The sequence below is a fragment of the Geotrypetes seraphini genome, chromosome 1 (genome assembly GCF_902459505.1).
Source record: "Geotrypetes seraphini chromosome 1, aGeoSer1.1, whole genome shotgun sequence".
Classification (NCBI taxonomy): Eukaryota; Metazoa; Chordata; class Amphibia; order Gymnophiona; family Dermophiidae; genus Geotrypetes; species Geotrypetes seraphini.
In genome coordinates, this window is record NC_047084.1 from 183,984,850 (window position 1) to 184,007,475 (window position 22,626).

The 22,626-nt window shown below is 44.9% G+C and overlaps 1 protein-coding gene across 8 annotated transcripts in view; it reads left to right on the top strand.

Annotated features, from left to right (window-relative positions):
* The window catches only part of HPGD (15-hydroxyprostaglandin dehydrogenase), a 287,193-nt gene that overhangs the window by 26,069 nt on the left and 238,498 nt on the right, over window positions 1–22,626 (top strand). For all 8 annotated transcript variants that reach the window (XR_004539278.1, XR_004539281.1, XM_033942717.1 and 5 more), the window contains exon 3: window positions 7,877–7,983. Coding sequence is in view for 6 of the 8 variants with exons in the window: in XM_033942717.1 (XP_033798608.1) it covers window positions 7,877–7,983 (107 nt within the window). In the remaining 2 variants the exon portion in view is untranslated. The remainder of the gene's footprint in view (window positions 1–7,876; window positions 7,984–22,626) is intronic.

Sequence of the window (22,626 nt, forward strand, 5' to 3'; positions counted from 1 at the left end):
ATAAGGATTTAAGAAACCACTCTTAAGTCCAGATATCTCTTCTGTGAATGTGCAAATACCAGATATGATTAGTCTTTTTCAAAATTTATGGATTTTGGGTAGCTTGTAGAATGTGCTCACAGAAGGGTGGCTTGGTATTGGCTTCTTTAGCTGTGGTTGTACTTGCTTTGGAAATATTTCAAAAACACTTTTCTCTTGTTTTGTATAATCGTGTGTAAGTTATTCGATTTGTTGGAGCTGTCGGTCTCTTTTCACTACTGAGCCTCTCCTTTTGTCTGCAGGCTTAATAACATTGTTTTAATTTGTAAGTTTTTTGTATGGCAGCTTGTTCTAGTGATTGTACAGAATTTTTTTTCTTTTGTTGGAAAGTTTGTCTCCTATGTATTGTATTTATCTAATTTATTTTTTTGTCTATTGTGGGTTGAAATAAGTTTTTTGTTTAAAATTGTATTCTGGTCTGTTGTGGAAATGTACTTTCATGGGAAGTTTCTTGATTAATTTCTTCTATCTTAATTAAATTTTATTGAGTTTGCTGAAATGTTGTGGTGGCCTTGTTAGTCCACTTTGCAAGGTAATAATATTTAGAAACAAAACAAAGAAATAGGATAATATCTTTTTTTATTGGACTAGCTCGATGCATTTTATGATGAGCTTTCAAAAGTAACCATTCTTCAGATCAGAAATAAGCAATGATTGATTCACTATCTTTTTGCATGTAAATGATTTGTACGGAGGTGGGATGGGGGGGTGTTCTGGGCAGGAGGTATTGGGCATCCCTCTTGCCGGTTTCATTCGAGAGTGGGGGGGATGTTCTGGGCAGGAGGGATTGGGTGGGGTGGGGGGACTGACAGCGAACCTTATCGCAGTAGGGAGATCCCTTGCCGCGATAAGCTTAGCGGCCGCATCTACTTACTGGTCAGTTTGGGTACCTTTGTGACACATGGCCCCTTCTAAAACGGGTCTAGTTCCAAGCATATAAGTTCTGTGCAGGATGTCTTGCAAAATGTTTTGATTTTATCACTGCAAAACGTCTTGAGTCTAACCTACCCTTGAGACTACCCAAAGCCTGCCCTTAACCCACTTCCACTATGCCCATCTCATGCTCTGAACATACAGAAGCTGGAACATCTTGCTAGATGTACAGAAAAAATATCCAAGAAAAGTAGTTGCTCGCTCAATTAAAATTTATTTTGTCCTGAATTTCCTGCCATGATCTAGTAAAATTATCTTCACTAAGATTCCACTCCCTAAAGTATGCAACATCATTTATTTCTGCTACCAGTTCAGAAACTTACTTTGAGAACATGTAAACTGTCCCAAAAAGATGTTTTTATGGAAATGCAGAGATACTCTTCAGAAATGCACAATCAGTGATGGTCTCCATCATGTAGATACACTTTTTTAAAAACAGCTTCCCCCCCCAAAATAAAAAAAAAACACAACTACAATAAAAACAGGCCACTGATGGCTAAGATAGCAATTTTTACTAGGTATGTAGCTGGGAATCTTCAGGACTGTATGAAAAGTCATCTTTTGAGTGATGATATTCAGCAACTACACAGTTTAATTCATTTACTGTATATACTCTAGTACAAGTTGACTTCATGCATAGGTTGAGGAGCAATTTTAGACCTTAAAATGGTCTAATATCCATTAATCTGTGCACAGGTCAACCCTCCCCTCCAGCCTCACTTGGACAAGCACTGCTGCCTCTTTCACTTCCCTCCAACATCCCCTAGCAGCCAGCAAACCTCTTTCTTCCTCCCTTCCCTCCAATACTCCACAACAGTGATTCATTGTCTCTCCCTCTGTTAGTACTTTAGGCTGCAAGCTGCCAGCGATCCTCCAAGTTGCTTGTGGCCTGTCATGTTGCCATCTCTATGGATGATAGCTGCTAGTAAGGTACTGGCATGGAAGAAGGGGAGGGGGTGGAGAGGATTTGCTGGCTGCTAGGGGATGTAGTAGTGAAGGAAAAGTGGGGAGGGTCGATCTGTGCATGGGTCAAGGGTTTTTAGACCATTGCTGTCTGCTTAAGGTGGTGAAGGGAAGGAGGGAGGTAGGGGAAACATGAAAACTCGTTAAAGCAGGGGCTGTTTTTAATTTTAAATGTTGTTATCCCAGTACAAGCAGACAGCATATTCTCACATGTGGGTGATGTCATGTGGGGACTTAGTCCCTGAGTCTACTACAGAGGCTTCTGAAAAGTCTCCAACCGAAAGACTTTCACAAGATTCATTCGGCAATTGGACAAAGAGCTTCCAGTCAAATTAGAAGCTGATTCTGCTCATAGTGCTGAATATTTAGAGGCATTGGACTATGATGAGCTTACTAAGTAACTTCTGCAACTACCACATGGTATTCTCAAAAAGACTCTGCATAAGAACTGGGAGAACCCCCCTCTACCACCACCACCACCACCATTACTGTAGCTCCCAGAAAATTGGAGTTTTTATACAAAATTATCTCTTTCCCCCCCCCCTGGTTTCGACTTTGGGAAAAACCTACCTCATCCAGGGTTTAACCGCGCCGAGCTCTACGCTTGTGGAGATGGCGCGGTATGCAAACCTAAGGTTTAGTTTCGTTTTAGTTTAGTTTATGCCTCAGTGCCCCCAGGACATGAAGAGCGCACTATGGACAAGTTTGGCCTTTGCCTATACCAAAATCCATGTTGGCTAAGAGTCCTAAACTACAATTTCTATATTTCCTGCTATGTCAAATATCTGAAGCTGAGCAGGAGTCCTCCACCCACAGTCTCACCAATAGAGGGTGCTGTTTTACTGTCACATTTTTCAATTGTGAGGGACAGGCAAGTTCTGCAGGACTCCAGGGAACATACCTGTCCTTAGCGACTGAAAATATTCCACCCCCTAGTGGTAGCAATGCAGCTGGAGGACACCTGCTCAGCTTAGAGGGAACAGTGTAATGAGATCGGCTTATGATGCCTTTGAATTGTCTTTAGAGCAGGGGTGTCAAGTCCTTCTCGAAGGCTGCAATCCAGTTGGGTTTTCAGAATTTCCCCAATGAATATGCACAAGATCTATTTGCATGCACTGCTTTCATTGTATGCCAATAGATCTCGTGCATATTTATATGGGAAATCCTGAAAACCCGACTGGATTGCTGTCCTAGAGGAGGGACTTTGATACCCCTGCTTTAGAGCCTCAGCTATGTCAGTGGTAATGAAACATCTAGCATGGCTCAGTCTCCAATGTGGCTGTCAACCTCCAGGATAAATTGGCTAACATTCCAAGCTTGGGTGATTCTATTGAAAATGCTACCCAAAAACTCATTGATCATGAGAAACATTGAGATGCTTTGGTTAAATCTAAGTCTAAGCCTTCAACTTCCAAGCCTTTCAAGTCTTCCTGTCAGAGGCATTTTCTTCCAAACCTGCTGCTCCTACTAGACCACAGCAGAAGAAATGGAGTTCTCAAAAAAACAAACAAACAAAAAAATAACCTCAGGCCGCAGCTCCACAGAAGCCTGCTCAGTCTTTTTGATGTGCTTCTCGAGAGCATAGCCACTGTTCCTTTATCCCAGCCTCTCCCTCAACTCATTGGAGGGCTACTTCAATTTTATTATCCTCGCTGGGACTGATTACTACAGACTTCTGGGTACTAACAGTTATTTGGGAGGGATACTCTTGGTTAAATCCAAGTCTAAGTCTTCAACTTTCAAGTCTTCCAATCGGAGGCATTTTCTTCCAAGTCTACTGCTCCTACTAGACCACAGCAGAAGAAACAGAAATGGTGTCCTCAAACAAAACCAACCAACCAAACACAACAACTCAGGCCGCAGCTCCACAGAAGCCTGCTCAGTCTTTTTGATGCGCTTCTCGAGAGCATAGTTGCTGTTCCTTTATCCCAGCCTCTCCCTCAACCCATCAGAGGATGCTTCAACTTTATTATCCTTGCTTGGAACTGATTACCACAGACTTCTGAGTACTAACAGTTATCTGGGAGGGATACTCTTCACTTTATCGACGTTCCTCCTGATCTTTCTCCAAGAGTTGTGTTTTCACCCTCAGCAGACATCCCTTCTTTGGGAGATAGAATCCCTTCTCCTTCTCGATGCCATCGAGAAGGTTCCTCCAGGACAGAGGAAATGGGAGTTTTACTCCGATATTTTCTTGTTCCAAAGAAGACTAGATGTCTTCATCCAATCTTGGACCTCAGGATCTCAAGTTTCTAGTGAAGGAAAAGTTTTGGATATTAACCTGGCAACTTTATATCCCCTCTTAGATCGCTACAACTGGCTATGCTCTCTGGATCTGAAAGAAGCTTACACTCACAATCTAGTGCATCTGACCTCCAGGCGATTCCTCCATTTCCAGGTGGCTCATCACCATTATCAATACAAAGCACTACCCTTTGGCCTTGCATCCTCTCCCAGAGTATTCACCAAGTGCATGGTGGTAGTGGCGGTGGCAGCACTACTGTCTCAGGGCCTTCAAGTCTTTCCTTTCCTGGATGACTGGTTTATCAAGGATCCTACCTCACCAGGGGTGACAGTGACCTGCATGACAATTCTCTTCCTTCAGCAGTGAGTTTCAAAATCAATTTTTCCAAATCCCAACTTCATCCCATCCATCTCAAGACTCTACAATTCATAGGAGCTCTGCTCGACACCATTTATCTTAGTGTGTTTCTACTGCAGCAAATACAAGATCATTTGATTCAGCTTTGCACTCAGACTAATCATCTCTCAGCAATCTCAGCCAGACTGATAGAACTACTGGATCACATGGTTTCCACAGTACATGTTACTCCATTTGCGAGACTTCATCTCAGGATACCTCAATGGATTTTCGCATCTTAGTGGTCTCAAACATTCGACCCACTCTCTCAACAAATTAGTCACTCTTTCACTTCAACCATTGTTGCAGTGGTGGATGAACTCTTCCAATTTGTCCAGAGGATTTTTGTTCCATACCCTTCCTCATCAGAAAGTTCTGATCACGTACTCATCCACTTACGCTTGGGGAGCTCATCTGAACAGTCTTCGTACACAAGGTCACTGGTGATCTACAATGCTATCGGAGCTTTTCAGCACATTGTGACCAACACCGTTCTTCTTATCCACATGGACAATTGGGTTGTGATGTATTACATAAACAAACAAGGAGGCAAGGGGTCCCTCCATCTTTTGTCATGAGGTCCAGAAGATTTGGACATGGGCTGCTATTTGCAATATATTACTGAAAGCAATATATATTCAAGGGGAGCAGAATCTCTTGCTGACCAACTCGGCAGGTTTCTTCAACCACACAAATGGTCACAGCTCTGCAGCCCTGCATCACATCATCTCTCCGTGGGGGACTCCTCAGATAGACTTGTATGCGTCCACCCACAAGCACAAGTTCCCCCAGTTTTGCTTCCAGCAGTACTCTCCTCACCACCTGGAAGCAGATGCTTTTCTACTGGATTGGACTCTATGCTTTAATTCCAATACCTCTCATTCTCAAAACGCTTGTCAAGCTCAAGTAGGAGTCCACCACCATGATTCTTATATCTCCTCGGTGGCCCAATCAGCCCTGGTTTTCCTTACTACTTTAACTCAGTATGAAGGAACCAATACCTCTTCAAATTTTCCTGTCTCTTCTCACATAGAATCACTGAACTCTTCTGCATCCCAATCTTTCAGCATTGCACCTGACAGCTTGGTGCCTCCCAGCCTAACATCGACTGATCTTCATTTTTTTCAGCCTGTCAGACTAATCTTGGAAGCATCCAGAAAACCTTCTACACAGAAGTGTTACCAGCAAAAATGGACATGGTTTTCCATTTGGTGTGCTCTTCTATCATCATGAAGCTAAATCCACCTCTGTCATTTATCCAATTCAGGTCTCAAAACTACTTCAATTAGAGTTAATCTCGGTGCTATCAATGCTTTCCATGAGCCAGTCGATGGGGAAACCTCACTATCCATCCTCTTGTGTCCAAATTCATGAAAGGACTTTTCAATGTCAAACCACCTATAGTAGTTTGGGATCTTAATGTGGTCCTTGCTGCTTTGATAAAGCCTCCTTTTTAAACCAATGTCTGTGGCTCATCTCAAGTACCTTACTTGGAAAGTGGTCTTTCATCTCCCTTACTTCAACTCGATGAGTCGATGAACTTCAAGCACTGGTGGTAGAACCTCCTTTCACAGTGTTTCACCATGACAGTGGGTTTTCTTCCCCATCCTAAGTTCCAAAGGTTGTCACAGAATTTTACCTATTATCTATTGTATTTCCAGTATTCTTTCCTAAGCCTCACTATCATCCTGGGGAAGCGGCACTTCATACTCTGGACTTCAAATGAGCATTAGCCTACTATTTGCAGAAAACTCAACTGTACAAAACATCTTCTCAACTTTGTGTCTCCTTTTGATCCGGGATGTCCAGTATCCAAGAGAACGATTTCCATATGGCTGGTCTCTTATATCTTTGTTATGCTCAGGTTGGGCTACAACTGGGGAGTCATGTCACAGCCCAAAAAGTTAAGAGATATGGCAAATTCAGTTGCTTTTCTTCACTCCACTCCTGTTGATGACATCTGTAAAGCTGCTACTTGGTCCTCAGTTCACACATTCACATCACACTACTGTCTGATTTGCTAGTCAGAAAATGTTTCTCGGTCTTATGGAAACTCAGAACCATTAAAAATTTTGATGTTGCATCATTTTGTCTGCTAGTTCAGTCTTCCATCTTAAGTATGCTCGACTTTTGCAATATTATTTATTTGGTACATTTAAGAAAACACTGAAAAGGCTTCGAGTTATTCAAAATTCAGCAGTTTGGCTGATTTTTGGTTTGAAAAAATGGGAACATATTACTCTATCAAAAACTACATTGGAGGCAAGAGTTTTGTTTAAATTTTCCTGTATCTGTTTTAAATCAATATTTGGTATGGCTCCTGAGTACCTGGTCTTTCATTTTTTTTCTAGACCGTTTTAACAGGCCTACACGCAGAATCCATATGTTTGCTTACCCAACAGTAAATGCTTGTCGCTTTAAAAGATTTCTGGATAGAACTGTTGCATTTCGGGCAAGCAAATTGAATGACTGGTTGGGTAATATTATTATGCATGCTCCATCTTTTTTTACTTTTAGAAAATTAGTAGAAACAGTTGTATGATCAACTTGTAACCTGATTCACTGTTTTTAATTTTTTATCTTTTTATCTTCTATGTATTGTATTTTTTCACTGATTGTCCAGTACTTCTCATTGTAAACCGCCTCGAACTATTATGGCTTCGGCTTTTTTATTATTATTATTATTCCAGATGGGATAGTCATTTCAGCCAAACAGTATTGCAAAATTTATTTTCCTAATGCCCAGCTCTCCCTCCATCCCATTCTAGTAAGCTAGAGAATCCCACATGTGAGAATAGCTGCTTGCTGTCCCTGGATAACACCTGTTACGCTAAGTAACTGTGCTTTATCCCAGGACAAGCAGGCAGCATATTCTCACCCCCCACCAACCTCTCCTGGTTGGCTTCTTAGTTGGCTTAATGAACTGAGGAGCCACAAGCAGTATCAGGCAGGAAGACACTCGCACATGCGCGTTGCGGGCATTTCCCAAACTTTCTCAAGTTCTTAAAGTGGCGATGCACTTTTAAAGCTGTCTGTACCGGGGCTCCAAGGATGATGTCATCCACATGTGAGACTATCTGCCAGCTGTCCCTGGATAACACCTGTTAAATTAAGTAACTGTGCTTTATGATTGGGTTGTTGTGGTGTTTTTTGGTTTTTTTTTGTTGTTTTTTAAAATTTTGTTTTAAGTAAAGTAATACAATCAGTGAGCGGACTGCTGGCCGTGATGGACCTCTGGTCTGACCCAGCAGAGGCACTGCTTTTGTTCTTATGTTCTTATGTTCTTATTTTATATTTTAGATGCTTTTCAACAAACAGTTGATCATTTTGGAAAACTAAACATTGTGGTTAACAATGCTGGCATAAATAATGAAAAAAACTGGGAAAAAACTATCAATGTTAATTTGGTAAGTATTTACATTATAAACATTATTAACTCCCAAACAGTGGGGTCCTTTTACTAAAGCCATGGCAAAACCTGGACTTAGGGGCCCCCTCCCCCAACACACATATTATGCAGTTCTTTACTGTGCACTAAGGTCACTTTGTCGCATTCAGAAACTGGCTAATTTTCCTATTTTCTGGTATTAATGGCCACATGCGTAACTGCACAATTAGTGTGCAGCAATTAAAAATATTACCACATAAGCCCTTTTTGCCACCCATTTTGTAGACAGTATAGGCCCACAAACTAACCCCACTCTAATCGGCGCACATGTGCTAAGTAGTGGTATCATGCCCAAATAATGCCCCCTTCCACAAAAGTACAAAATACTTATTTAGTACCTGGTATGTGTGCAAATTTACTGTAGGATGCCTCAATGTGACCTGTAGTATATGTCTCTAACTTGTGGTAAGCATGCATTACTGCTTACTGCAGTTTAGTAAAAGGACCTCAATGTAACTTCCAATGCAGTATTAGAATGCAAACAGTATGAGAGAGGAGTACAAATGCAGTGGTGCATTATGACAGGAAACAAATTAATTTTTGCTCCATTATTAATAGTGCACCTAGTAGCATGAACTATTATACAGATTGTATTTTGCTTTTAGGAGATCTACACTGGTTGCTAGTGGAAACTCACATCAAATTCAGACTACTGTGTTTTGATTTTAAGCTGATTGGAGAATTCCGTCTTTCCTATTTTGTGACTTTTGAGAATTAGGCAGGTATCCAATTGATTGACACTCGGTAACAAATTCCAGTAGTTTACTTAATTTAGCTTCAGTATGCAAGACGGACACAGACAGTAGAAATCCATCCAGCATCAGCTACATGGCCCCACTGCTGGATTCGCCATCAAAGCTACCTCCAGCCTGTCTCAGTCTGTCTTGCCATGTACTGCACTATTGATGACATTACATCCAAAGCAAAATAAATAAGCAAGCAAATAAATCAATAACTTGAAAAATCCTGTAAATGATACCGAAAGCTAAACACACTATAAACCCCTACAAGTCGAGGTCACCAGATTACAATCTTTTAAAACTTGCATCCTTTTCCTTTATGGTTGGGACCAAGTAGAAGATGGAGGCTGGCATCTGCCCTAACTTAGCAAATATACTTGAATATAAACCGGGATTTTGGGGCCAAAAAATTAGCCTAAAAATGGGGGTTGCAGTTTATATTCAAGCCAACAATACACCCCTTCCCAGAATTACTGTATATACTCGAATATAAGTCGATCTGAATATAAGCTGAGACCCCCATTTCCCCCCAAAAGGAGGAAAAATGGTTGACTCGAATATAACTCGGGGGCTTAATATTCAAGTGCCATGCCCTGCCAGGATCTGCACCCAGTGTCCCCTCCGTCACGCCCTCCCATGCAAGGTTCTGCACTCAGCCCCCCTCCCTGCCAAGTTCTGCACTCAGCCTCCTTCCCTCCCTGCCCTGAACTCAGTCCCATTCTCTACCAGGCTGTGAACCAAGCCCTCTTCTCTGCCAGGCTCTGAATACTGTCCCCCCCCCCCCGGCCAGGTTCTGAACATTGTCCCACTTTCCTTACCTGTACCCTCTGCCCCCTAAAAAGAGCCAACCTTATCAGTGATGTCACAATGGCTTGATTGTCCCATACTCCCCTCTGCACTCTAACCCATCCAGCAGATTAACCGTTCCCCTTAACTTTAGGAAGGATCCCTCCCATCTCCTGCCCCGGCCAACACTAAATTACCACCCTCCCTCCTTCTCTCCCTCACATATCTGTTGGTTCCCTGGTGGCCCAGCATGTATCCTGCTCTGAAATCCTCCAGAAGATTGTAAATGTAAGTAGCCAGCAGCACACCCAAGTCCTTCCTTTTGGAGCTTTTTGTGCTACCAGCTGGCTCTGTACTATTCCTTGATAGGTTGTCGCAAGTTCTCGTGGGATTCGCGGTTCTCACGGCAGCCTATCAAGGAGTGGTGCAGGGCTGGGCGGCAGCATGAAAAACTCGTTGCTGTGTGCCGTCCTGGGTGCACCGCTGGCTATTTACGTTTATAATCTTCTGGAGGATTTCAGTGCGGGATACATGTTGGACCACCAGGAAACCAACAGGTACGAAGGAGAGGGAAGGAGGGAGGGTGGTAATTGTTAGTGTCGGCCTGGGCAGGAGACGGGAGGGATCATTCCTGTCCCGGCCTAAGGCAGGCCTTCAGGAAATCCATGAGAGTTTTGGGTGGTCACTGGTGGATGACCCGAATATAAACAGACCCCCATTTTTGGGCCAATTTTTTGGCCCCAAAATCCTGGTTTATATTCGAGTATATACGGTATTGCAGGCTGCCACCATCATCAGGCTCTTCCCCCTTCCTTGCCCTAGCCTCATACCTCATCTTGCTGATCCCCAGTGGAGGTGCAGTGGGCAGGAGCAAACTTTCCAAGTTCCTGCCCTGCTGCTAACCAGCTGCCGTGAGTTCCTTCGGCCGCTGAGCAGCACCAGCAGGAGCGCAATTTGGCACTTCTGCTCGGTACTGAGAGGCCTCCTTACTGACCCACTATGCTTTCTACAAAAAAAATCTAAAGATTGAGTAAAAAAAAAAATACCTTTTGTGCTCTGTTTCATGTATTCTATAAATCAGTTCCCCACAAATATATTTAGTAAAATATATTACCGTACTATTAGGATTTTAACCCAGTTCTTCATATGTATTTTATGCAATAAAGAAATCTGCTCATTCACATTAGGACATTTTTGTGTATTGTGCTTATATTGTGATGAGCAAACCCAAGCCAGTGCCATACCATCTAACATGTTTTTACAATAAAAAAAAAATTCTTAAATTCTTGCATCATGTTTATAATACTTTAACCCTAGAGGTATTTGCCCTTGTAGCAAGGGACCATCAGAATACTTATCATGCACATTATCCTTCTAATAAGGATAAAAATAAAACTGAGCTTTTAAATGGAGCTGCTTTTTATTTCCATGGATAAAACATTTTACTAGCATAAATGTGGAGTTTGAAAACTTGTCTCCGGAGGCAGGAGAGGCCTGCAGGGGCAGTGGCGGGTGCTGAAAATCAGGTGCAGGATCGTTCTTAGTATTTTCTGACCGCCTCTTCCAGGAACTAAAGTCAGGCTATGCCAATTAAGAGCTGCTTTGACACGCTATCTGGCGCATTAAGGCAGCTCCTGATTGGTGTAGCCTGACTTTAGTTCCCAGAAGAGGCGGTCAGAAAATACCGCGAAAGACTGAGTCTGAAATTCGCAAAACACAAATTCTTAGGGGTTTACTGCATATCCAACTCCTCTTCTTCCATCACAGCTTCAAGATCAGAATCTTGTTTCCCATACTTCGAGCATTAGTGTATATACTGCTCTCCAGACATTGCCCCCTTTTCCCCTCTGTGTAGAGTTATTCAGTGATTATTTACCCAAGGGATTGTACTCATCCAGGAGCTTTGATTACCCTGCCCCATCACTTCTAGTTTAAAGCCCTCTACAGCAGATTAACCAGCCTGCCGGCAAAGACACTTCTTCCCTTCTTTGATAAATGCACACCATCCCTGCTCAGCAGCCCTTGGAAAATCATTCCATGGTCCAGGAAGCCAAAACGCCCTCGACGACACCATCCTCTTTTAAAAAAGGCTCATCCATCCAAAATCTATGCGGCAGTACCTCCAGGCCGGGAAGGGCGTACCATGGATAAGTTTGGCTGCAGACTCTATCAAAATTCAATGATGGCTAACAGAATTCTTAATTATAATTATATTTTTTCTGCATATTTCAACCATTTTTTGAAATTGTTTCCTTCTTTTTATCCTGATATCTCCCAGTCACATCTTCAGGAGTTTAAACAGATCCTCAAGACTCTTTCTCAATTGCGTCTCTTCATGTTGCAAGCCTCTTATGATGCTTTTGAATTATCTTCAAGAGTCTCTGCTTTTGCTGTGGCCATGCGTAGACTGGCATGGCTGCGTATGGATCCCAATCTTCAAGATCGTTTGGCCAACTTACTTTGTCTGGGTAATGAACTCTGATGATTCCATAGAAGCTGCTACTAAGCGCCTCTCTGAACATGAGCACTCTTTTGCTTCTCTCATCAGACCCAAGCCTAAGACTTCACCAGCTCGGGCTTACAAACAACCACAGTGTCACTATCCTCAGAAAACGACACCTGCTTTTTCCAGGCTTCCACCTAGACATCCTCAACAACAACAATGTCAACAGAAGTCTCAAACTCCTGCTGCCACTAAACCAGCTCAGTCTTTTTAACGTTCCCAGTCTGAGCATTCCAACCTCCCTGCATCAGAATTCCCTTCTGTGAATAGGGGGTCATCTTTCCCATTTTTATCACCAGAGGGAAACAATCACTTCAGATCTCTGGGTACTTACCATCCTACGAGAGGGATACTCTCTTCGCTTGCTTCAGGAACCTCCAGATCACCCTCCAAGAGAGTGTCTTTCCAATGAGTCGCAACTTCCTCTTCTTCTTCAGGAAGCTCAGGCTCTTCTTCACCTTCGAGCTGTTGAGGAGATTCCTCTGTCTCAACGGAACTTGGGCTTCTATTCCCATTACTTTCTAGTTCCACAGAAGACGGGAGATTTGCGACCCATTCTGGACCTCAGAGCTCTCAACAAGTTCCTGCTCAAAAAGAAATTTTGGATGCTCTCATTGCCCACCTTATATTCCCTGATGAATCAGGGAGATTGGATATGCTCGCTGGATCTCAAAGAGGCTTACACTTACATTCCCATTCATCCAGCCTATCGCAAATATCTCCGATTCAAGGTGGGGGATCTTTATCTGCAATACAGAGTCCTTCCTTTTGGACTTGCTTCTTCCCCCAGGGTGTTTACGAAATGTCTGGTGGTGGTGGCTGCAGCTCTCCGCATCCAAGGTCTTCAAGTATTTCCATACCTGGACGACTGGCTTATCAAGGCCCCCTCTCTTCAAGGGGTTATTTTAGTGACTCCAACAGACTATTATATTCCTTCAACATCTGGGGTTCGAAGTCAACTTTCCAAAGTCTCAGTTGACCCCATCTCAATCTCTCCAGTTCATTGGGGCCACCCTGGATACTGTCAACCTGAGATCATATCTTCCTCTACCACGTCAAGATACCCTCATTCGACTTTGTCATCAGGTCTCTCGTCTTCCATCAATTTCTGCATGGCAAATGATGGTCCTGCTCGGTCACATGGCTTCTACAGTTCATGTGACTCCTTTTGCCAGACTTCACCTTCGCATTCCTCAGTGGATCCCGGCCTCTCAATGGCAACAAACCACGGACCCGTCTTCTCAACAAATTACAGTAACTCCTTTGTTGAAGCAGCCTCTCCACTGGTGGATGCTCTCTTCCAATCTTTCCAGAGGTTTGCTGTTCCACACACTCCCTCATCAGAAAGTTCTCACAACAGACTCGTCCACTTACGCATGGGGAGCCCATGTCGACGGACTCCGTACTCAGGGTCTGTGGACTTCGACAGACTGTCTATGTCACATCAATCTGTTGGAACTCAAAGCGATTTTCAATGCTCTCAAAGCTTTTCAATATCTCCTTCACGATACTGTGGTTCTTGTCCGGATGGAAAACCAAGTAGCCATGTATTATGTCAACAAACAGGGAGGGACAGAATCTCACTCCCTGTGTCAGGAGGCTCTGCGCTTGTGGACTTGGGCAATTCATCACAACATCTTCCTCAGAGCTGTCTACATTCAGGGTCAAGACAACTGTCTGGCGGACAAATTGAGTCGTCTTCTGCAACCTCACGAATGGATACTCAATTCCCCCACGCTCAGTCAGGTGTTTGCTCGCTGGGGGACCCCGCAGATAGACCTTTTTGCGTCCCCTCCCCTCAACTTCAAGCTGCCTCACTTTTGCTCCCGAATATACTCTCCTCAACATCGAGACAGATGCTTTTCTCCTGGACTGGAGGGATCAGTTTCTTTATGCCTTCCCTCCATTTCCACTGATACTTAGGATTCTTGTCAAGCTCAAGACAGAACTCGCCACCATGATTCTGATAGCTCCTCAGTGGCCCAGACAACCGTGGTACTCCCTTCTACTTCAACTCAGCACCAGGGAGCCTCTGCTTCTACCAGTTTTTCCTTCTCTGCTCACTCAGAGTCAAGGATCCTTACTTCATCCCAATCTGCAGTCTCTACAGTTAACAGCTTGGTACCTTTCAACCTAACCGACTCTCTACAGTTCTCTCAGTCTGTACAGGATATTTTGGTAGCTTCCAGAAAGCTGTCCACTCGACAGTGTTATGGCCAGAAATGGACTAGATTTTCTGCTTGGTGTTCCACTCGCCATATGGAGCCAATGTCAACCTCCTTGGCTTCTGTTTTAGATTATTTACTTCACTTATCACAATCAGGACTTCAGTCTACATCTATCCGAGTCCATCTTAGTACGATTGCTGTTTTTCATCTTCCTCTTGATGGGAAACCTCTCTCTGCATATCCCGTTGTTTCCCAGTTTATGAAAGGACTATTTAATGTCCATCCACCCATTAAACTGCCTCCATGGTTTGGGATCTTAATGTTGTTTTGGCTCAATTGATGAAACGTCCATTTGAACCACTTGATCAGGCTCATCTCAAGTATCTCACTTGGAAAGCAGTTTTCCTCATTGCCCTCACGTCTGCTCGAAGAATCAGTGAGTTACAGGCTTTGGTAGCGGACCCACCTTTCACAGTTTTCCACCATGACAAAGTGGTCCTCTGTACTCATCCAAAATTCTTCCCTAAAGTTGTTTCAGAATTTCATATCAATCAATCTATTGTTCTGCCAGTATTTTTTCCAAAGCCTCATTCTCATCCTGGAGAAATGGCGCTCCATACTTTGGACTGCAAGCGTGCCTTGGCTTTCTACCTACAACGCACTCAACCTCACAGAACAACTCCTCAACTTTTCATCTCCTTTGATCCAAATAAGTTGGGATGTCTTATCTCGAAGCGCACCATCTCCAACTGGATGGCTGCTTGCATCTCTTTCTGCTATGCTCAAGCTGGTTTTCCTCTGCAGGGTCGAGTTACGGGACATAAAGTACGAGCTATGGTGGCGTCTGTAGCTTTCCTCAGATCAACTCCTATTGAGGAAATCTGCAAGGCTGCCACTTGGTCCTCGGTTCATACATTCACTTCTCATTACTGTCTGGATACTTTCTCCAGAAGGGATGGCCATTTTGGCAAATCTGTTTTGCAAAATCTTTTTTCTTAAATTGCCAACTATCCCTCCATCCCATTTTGCTTAGCTTGGAGTTCACCTATGTGTGAGACTATGCTGCCTGCTTGTCCTGGGATAAAGCACAGTTACTTACCGTAACAGTTGTTATCCAGGGACAGCAGGCAGATATTCTCACAACCCACCCACCTCCCCTGGTTGGCTTCTTAGCTAGGTATCTGAACTGAGGATCATCACAGGAGATGCACCCCCTAGTTCGGGCGGGAAGGCACACACACATGCGCGGTGCAGCACTCGGAAGCTCTTATAAAGATCTTCAAGCAAGTCTGCTTTCGAGGCTGTCCGCTGCGGGGCTCCGTCGGTGATGTCACCCATGTGTGAGAATATCTGCCTGCTATCCCTGGATAACAACTGTTACGGTAAGTAACTTTGCTTTTTGGGTTCTCAGGCTTTGGTCCTTCCTCTCCTTGGGATGCTCTCATCTTCTCCACTTCCAGGACAGCATACCGATTCTTTAGTTCAAGGGTGGGGGGAGTCACAGTACCAATCTTGCAGTGTTCCATAATCTGAGTCCAGCTGCCTTCCCCCAGCACAGCCTCTTCTCTCCACTGTTAGAAATCTTTGACACCTCATGAACCATTTCATCGATGTACCTCTCATTCGTATGCTTCTCAGTCTTGCCACCTCCTCTCTCAGTTTTTTACTTCCTTCATGAAGGATTCAAGTTGAAGTCAGCTTGTACATGGAATTGCTCCCTCTGCCTGGGTAACATTTTCAGTCTGCACAAAGACAGAAGTAACCTGAGCAGTAGCTTTGGTGATATGTTTCCCAGCCATACTGTGGTGCAGAAGTACTTATACCCGGAAGTAAAAAGAAAGGGCGAAAAAATCCTACCAAAGTAATGCCCTGTTCCTGGTTGGCTGAAGAGCCTATAAATCAAAAAACTCTGCCTTGGGGTGGGTGGGAGGAAATTAAATTAACACCAGATCCTTTCCCCAACAGCTATTTGTGCCCTAATCTGATGATATACCATGAAATGCAACCTAAATCATTAATCTAGGCTAAAACACTGTTTTTTTGTATTAAACCCTAACAGACTCTAAAGGTTACACTATTGCCTGACTGATTTTGCTGAGCTAAAAAAGAACTACAAAATTAGGCAGACAGTTCACAGGTTGCTGTGAAAACTATCTTTAATGCAGATCCTCGTTAACCTCTCTCTTAGAACCAGGTTTACTGAGGGTTAGGCACTAGGCCAGCATTCTTCCCCTCAAGGATCACCGCTAGATCCTGATCTCTTAAAGTCTTCAGTGTTCAATAACCAATTAGAGCACTTTAGACACAAATAAGCCATTGTGCGTTACACTCCACTGGCATGCATTTAATCACATAGGTAGTTGCTGCTGTGTTTTATTTCTATATTTTACATTGATATGTATTAACTTGTTACTTTAGTTTTTAATTTGATTAGAATTATTATTATTTTTTTTAATTCTTTATTCATTTTAAAAACTTACAGCAAGCGTACAGGAATATATCATTAGTAACAACAATAACACTTGTAATTCTCATATAATTCTAAAAACATAAAAATTATATCCTGTCCCACTCACCTTCTTTCAAATATTACAATCAATTATATCATAAATATAATATAAACATATAGTTTAGTGAAATTTCCAGAAAAACTCCCCCCACCCCCCCTATGTGTATATATATTCATCCAAGGAAAATGATGTTTACTCATTACAATATCGTTTCAATGGCCCCCAGATCTTTATAAAATTACTAGTCTTTAAGCCCGTTACATTAACGGGTGCTAGAATAGATGTGTCTGTCTGTTTCTTTATCTCTCTCTCCTTGGCCGCTGTCTGTATCCTTCTGTCCCTCCCCCTGAGCAAAGCTGTCTGCCCCCAGTACACACCTCCCCCCCAAAGCAGCCACCTTTCCCTCTCCCTAACTGTCTCTCCATGGCCCTCTTCTGTCTCCCTCCCACCCCCCCCCGAGCAAAGCTGTCTGTCCCCAGCACACCTCCCCCCAAAGCAGCCCCTTTTCCCTCTCCCTATCTCTCCATGGCCCCTTCTGTCTCCCCCAGCACACGCCTCCCCCCAAAGCAGCCCCTTTTCCCTCTCCCTATCTCTCCATGGCCCCTTCTGTCTCCCCCCAGCACACCCCTCCCCCCAAAGCAGCTCCCTTTCCCTTTCCCCCTGGCTCCCGGTATTGATTCCCTCCTTGCCCTCCCAACATCCAGGCGTCTTCTGGCCTGCTCCTCTTCACCAAAGCAGCCTGCGATCGTGGTGGACGGCTTTAGCGAACCTTGCAGGCTGCTCTCCAACTCGGTAGCACGTTCCCTCTGACGCGATCCCGTGCGTCAGAGGGAGCGTGCTACTGAGCCTGGAGAGCGGCCTGCGAGGTTCTTTAAAGCCGGCCACGATCGCAGGCTGCTCTGAAGAGGAGGATCAGCGGCAGCGGCGAGTGAGGGCGGGAGGTGACACGGCGACTCCTTCTTCTGCAGGTGGAGAGCGGCTTGCGAGGTTCGCTACAGCGGCTGGCGAACCTCAGCAGGCTGCTTTGAAGAGGAGCGGGAGGGAGGAGTCGCTGGTATCTTTGGCGCAGGCGCCCTGAGGACTGGCACAGAAGCACACCTCAGGGCGCCAGCGCTCACGAATTTTTAAGAGCGCATGCGCCTCTAGCATTTTATTATTATTGATTATAGTTCCCTTTCTGTATTGCAATTGCTCTTTCCATCTTAAAAATATGGCATACCGAATTCCACCAAAATGTATAATTAAGATTAGTATAATTTTTCCAGTTATTGGTGATATGCTGAATAGCAACCCCAGATTAATAATACTGTAGTTTGTTATTATGTGCTGATATTTGACTTTTTTTCCTCATAGACATGCCAAACAGAATAGTATCATAGGATAATGCAACATGGTTTTCTAATAGACAATTTATTTAAGTCCAAATTGAATTCCAAAATAATCTTATACAGGGACAATGGTAAATTAAATGATCAAGTGTCCCCGCTTCCAGATGCCAAAATGTCCCGTTTTCAGAGACAGCGTCCCTAAGCTGTGCATGGGAACAACAGGACAGATGATCACGTAGCCTAGGCTCTCTCCCTACGTCTCCGCCCCCTGCCGCCGCAACTGCAGGAAGGGAAGGGAAGGCGCTAGCCTACAAGCCTTCTCCCTGACGTCAATTCTGGCGTTGGAAAGGAAGTTTCGGGCCAGCCAGGCAGCGATTGGCTGGCCTGGAGGGACTTTCTCTCCAACGTCAGAATTGACGTTGGGGGAAGGCTTGTGGGCCTGCGCCTAGACCTTCCTTTCCTGCAGTTGCAATGTACAACATGTATAATTCAACATAACTTGCAATTTTATTAATAGTATAACAGTAGTAAAAAGACCAAATAAAAATACAGTTAAAATCAGTAAATTCTTACCCGTCCCCCCCTAATACTTTGGACTTCTGTTTCAATTCATTCATAAAAGCATATTTTCACTTCTGGTTTGTTTTTTGTTTTTCTTGAATGTAGTGTACCTGTTTTAGTACAGTTTGATTTTTAAGTCTGCATTGTGCTGATTAAAGAACTGTTACTTTTGTTCTAAATCAGTGGTCTCAAACTCGCGGCCCGGGGGCCACATGCGGCCCGCCAAGTATTATTTTGAGGCCCTCGGTATGTTTATCATAATCACAAAAGTAAAATAAAACACTTTCTTGATCATATGTCTCTTTAGCTATAAATGACAATATTATTATTAAGACTTAGCTAAAAGGAAAGATTTATAAACAATAAAGAGTTTTACCTCATGTAAAATTGTCATTTCTTTAATAAGAGATTAACTATTTTTTCTGAAGCTCTCCAAGTACCTACAGATCCAAAATGTGGCCCTGCAAAGGGTTTGAGTTTTAGACCACTGTTCTAAATGCATGTTTTTAAATAACTATTTACTTCTTGCATATTGTGTTGCTTGCTTCCTTACTTATCGGAAAAACCATGCAAAAGTTGCATTTTTCAAAAGAAGGGGCTCTTGTATGCCTGTGAAAGATTGGTTTAAGGGCTTCTACTCTGTCACATACTGAAGATAAGCATATGGCTCATTTTCACAACCTTTTATCAGCATTCAGACAGGAAAATTTGTAGTAGTATTAATGCCCTGGCTTATCAGTGCTTACACATTTCCTTTACAGTAGGCTGGGAGGAAGGTTTTAGATAAGATATGGAGAGGGGAATTCACATGTTCGGGTCAAGGTGTGGCATTTTCTCAGTTTTACAAGACACTCTGCCAGACAGAGCCTCTTGTAAAATAGGAGCAGAGCTGCACACCCAAATCCCTCCAAATCTAGAAGGAGCAGCAATTTTAAGGAAGGAAAAAAGTACCGTACTTTTCTCTCACACAGACATGGGAGCAGCTTTCTAGAATCACTATTCCCTTACCAAATGGTCCCAATCTGCAGCAGCTTTCTCAGTGGCACACCACACCAGCCATTCTCTCTGGCAACCTTCAGCCCTCCCCCCCCCACCACTCCCACTGGCTTGCAGACGGGCCCCCTGACAATACTCCATCAACTGTAGCACCTTACAACAGCAAAGCGCCCCCCCCCCCCCACTGGCTCATATACTTATTGACCTTGTGACAGGAGACACCCTAAGGAAAATCCTCCCTCGAGGCATTTACTGTGGTTATACACAAGGCACTATCCCCACCCATTCCAAACCTAATATCATGCTATGCAATTAGACCATAATTTTATATACAGTATGCTGCCTAAAAAATCAACACTTGCTAGTGTGGCACTAAGCGTGGTTCTGTAAAAGTTAGGCATGATGTAAAGGACTCCACATAGCACTGCTTAAGCAGCCTTAGGTGTTGCTATGCATCCTTCCTCTCCTAGTGTTCTTTCCCTTCCTATTGTTTTTTTACCATAATTGTCTTCTCTTCTATCAATCAATTTGTATTTCTTTTCCCATCCTTTCCTCGTGTTTTATGTTTGTAAAGTTAGTCTTCAATATGTTTTGTAAGGTTTAGTTTTCTATTTGTTTTTGTTGCCCCCCTTTAATTTTGTAATTGAATGTATGGCTTGGAAAAATTATGTTAGAGGTCTCTTCCTATCTTGATTTTAGAAAATTGTTAAAGACTCAACTCTTTGATAGGCTGGTATCTTAATGTATTCTGCTTCATTTTTTTAATCAAGTTCCTTATATTTAACATGATGTATTTCATCTGTTCTATGTATTACTTCTTTCCCTGCCATGCCGGTATTTTCTGCATTATATTGTAAATGCTTTCTGTCTTTATCTATTTAAGTCCATTATTCTAATTTATATTTTATCCCAGGACAAGCAGGCATGATATTCTCACATGTGGGTGACGTCATCTACGGAGCCCCGGCGCGGACAGCTTTTCAAGCAAACTTGCTAGAAGTTTCAAGTTTGCACACTGCACCACGCATGTGCGTGCCTTCTGCCCACTAGAGGGCGCATCCCACCTCGTGGTCCTCAGTTCAAATTTTTCCGCGGAGCAAGAAAGCCCTGTGGATCTGAGCTCCAGTGTTTTGCCTTCTCGCTGCCGCGTTTAGTTTGTTTCTTTGATCGAATTAGTCGCGGTGCTGCTTTATTTTTCGGTTCGTTTAAAAAAAAAAAAAAAAATATTTTGTTTTTCGTTGGGCTCCGGGGGCTCCCGGAAGCCGGGGCCGTGGGACGTCGGTCGTTCCCGGCCTACTTCATCTTCTTCGTGGATGTCCCGTCCTGTTACGGGATTCAAAAAGTGCAGCCGGTGTGAGAGGTTACTTTCCATCACCGACCCTCACCGGTGGTGCATTGTCTGTCTTGGGCCCGAACATCCGACAGCGTCGTGTGATCGCTGTGCTACCTTCCAGAACAGGGCCCTCCGTCGCCGCAAGGCCAGAATGGCTGAATTGTTCGCCGTCGACGCGCCGCCCAAGGCCTCGACGTCGGCCTCGGCTTCGGCCCCGGCCTTGACCTCGGCCTCGGCGTCCTCGGGGGCCTCGGCCTCGCCTCGGCCCTCGTCTTCGAAGTCATCGTCAGCGAAGCCAGCTTCGGGTAAGTCCTCTGTTCCATCCCCTCCAGCAAAGAAGCCATCCTCGACTCAGGCGAAGGCGGGTGGGTCGACCCCGGCCCCGCATCGGACCTCGACTTCGCACACCCCGAGGGAATACTCGAGACCGAGGTCGCCCTCCAGGGAGTGTGCCCCGGACTCGGAACTCCCCACCTTCGTGGGGATTCCGGCCTTCCAGGATCTCCTTCGAGCCCTGATCTCATCGGAGCTGTCGGGAGCCCTGGAAGTGTTGCAGCGTGCTGCGGTCCCGGCGGCCTCGACCTCGGCCGGGGCGCCTTCGGTCTCGGAGGCCCCGGTCTCGGCTCCCTCGACCTCGGGAGCCCCGGCCTCGGCGACCTCGGTCTCGGGCACTGCGGCCCCGTCCACCTCGGTCTCGGCTCCGCCCCGGACCTCGACCTCGGGGGAGCCTCCTGAGCGGAGTGTGCGGCCCAAAGAAAAGTTGCGCAGAGTGCGCCGTCTTTCCTCCTCTTCTTCCGGGTCTTCCCCTGACGCCTCGCCCTCGACGCGACCTCGGACGAGGCGCCCATCGAGGAAGTCTAAGCGACCCCGAGGCTCGCCTCGGCGCGATCGTTCCTCGTCGTTCGGGGGCGAGGCGCTGCAGGTGTCGGAGTTGCGCCTCGACAACCCGAGGCTCCTCCGCTCACCTCGTAGGAAGTCTTCCCGGGCCGCCTCGCCGAGGAAATGGGAGAGTGTCCCACGGACCCCGGGGTCCTCCCCCAAGGGTTCCGCGAGGAGGATGATTTCCCCCTCCCCTTCGAGAGCCTTGGAAGGGGGATCCTGGGATTCGGGATCTGTTAGGGATCCTCATTATTCTCATGAGGCCTCCCCCCTTTCTTCGGTGGGGCGGTCGAGAACCCCGTCTCCCCAGGCTAGGCCGTCCTCATTTTCATCCTTTGTTCAGGACATGGCCCAAGCCCTGGGGATTGACCTTATGGTAGGTTCTAAATATTCAAAAGAATTTTTAGAGGAACAGGACCTCCCCACTCCTCCTAGAGAGGTGCCTAGACTCCCTCTCAACAGTGTCCTTCTGCAGACCTGGCTGAAGAACTTGTCAAACCCTCTTACAGTCACGTCTGTCCCGTCAAAAATGGAATCGAAGTATAGGACGATTCCCCCGAAAGGGTTTGATAAGGCACAGCTCTCCCACCAGTCTCTCCTGGTGGAGTCTGCCCTTAAAAAATCACAGCCCTCACGGGTTTCTGCGGCGGTTCCACCCGGCAGGGAGGGGCGGACCCTGGACAAGTTTGGCCGTCGCCTCTATTCAAATTCCCTGATGGCCACCAGGGTTCTAAATTACGCCTTCACCTTTTCCTCCTATTTGCGTGGTATGGTGAAGGACCTTCCCCAATATCGAAA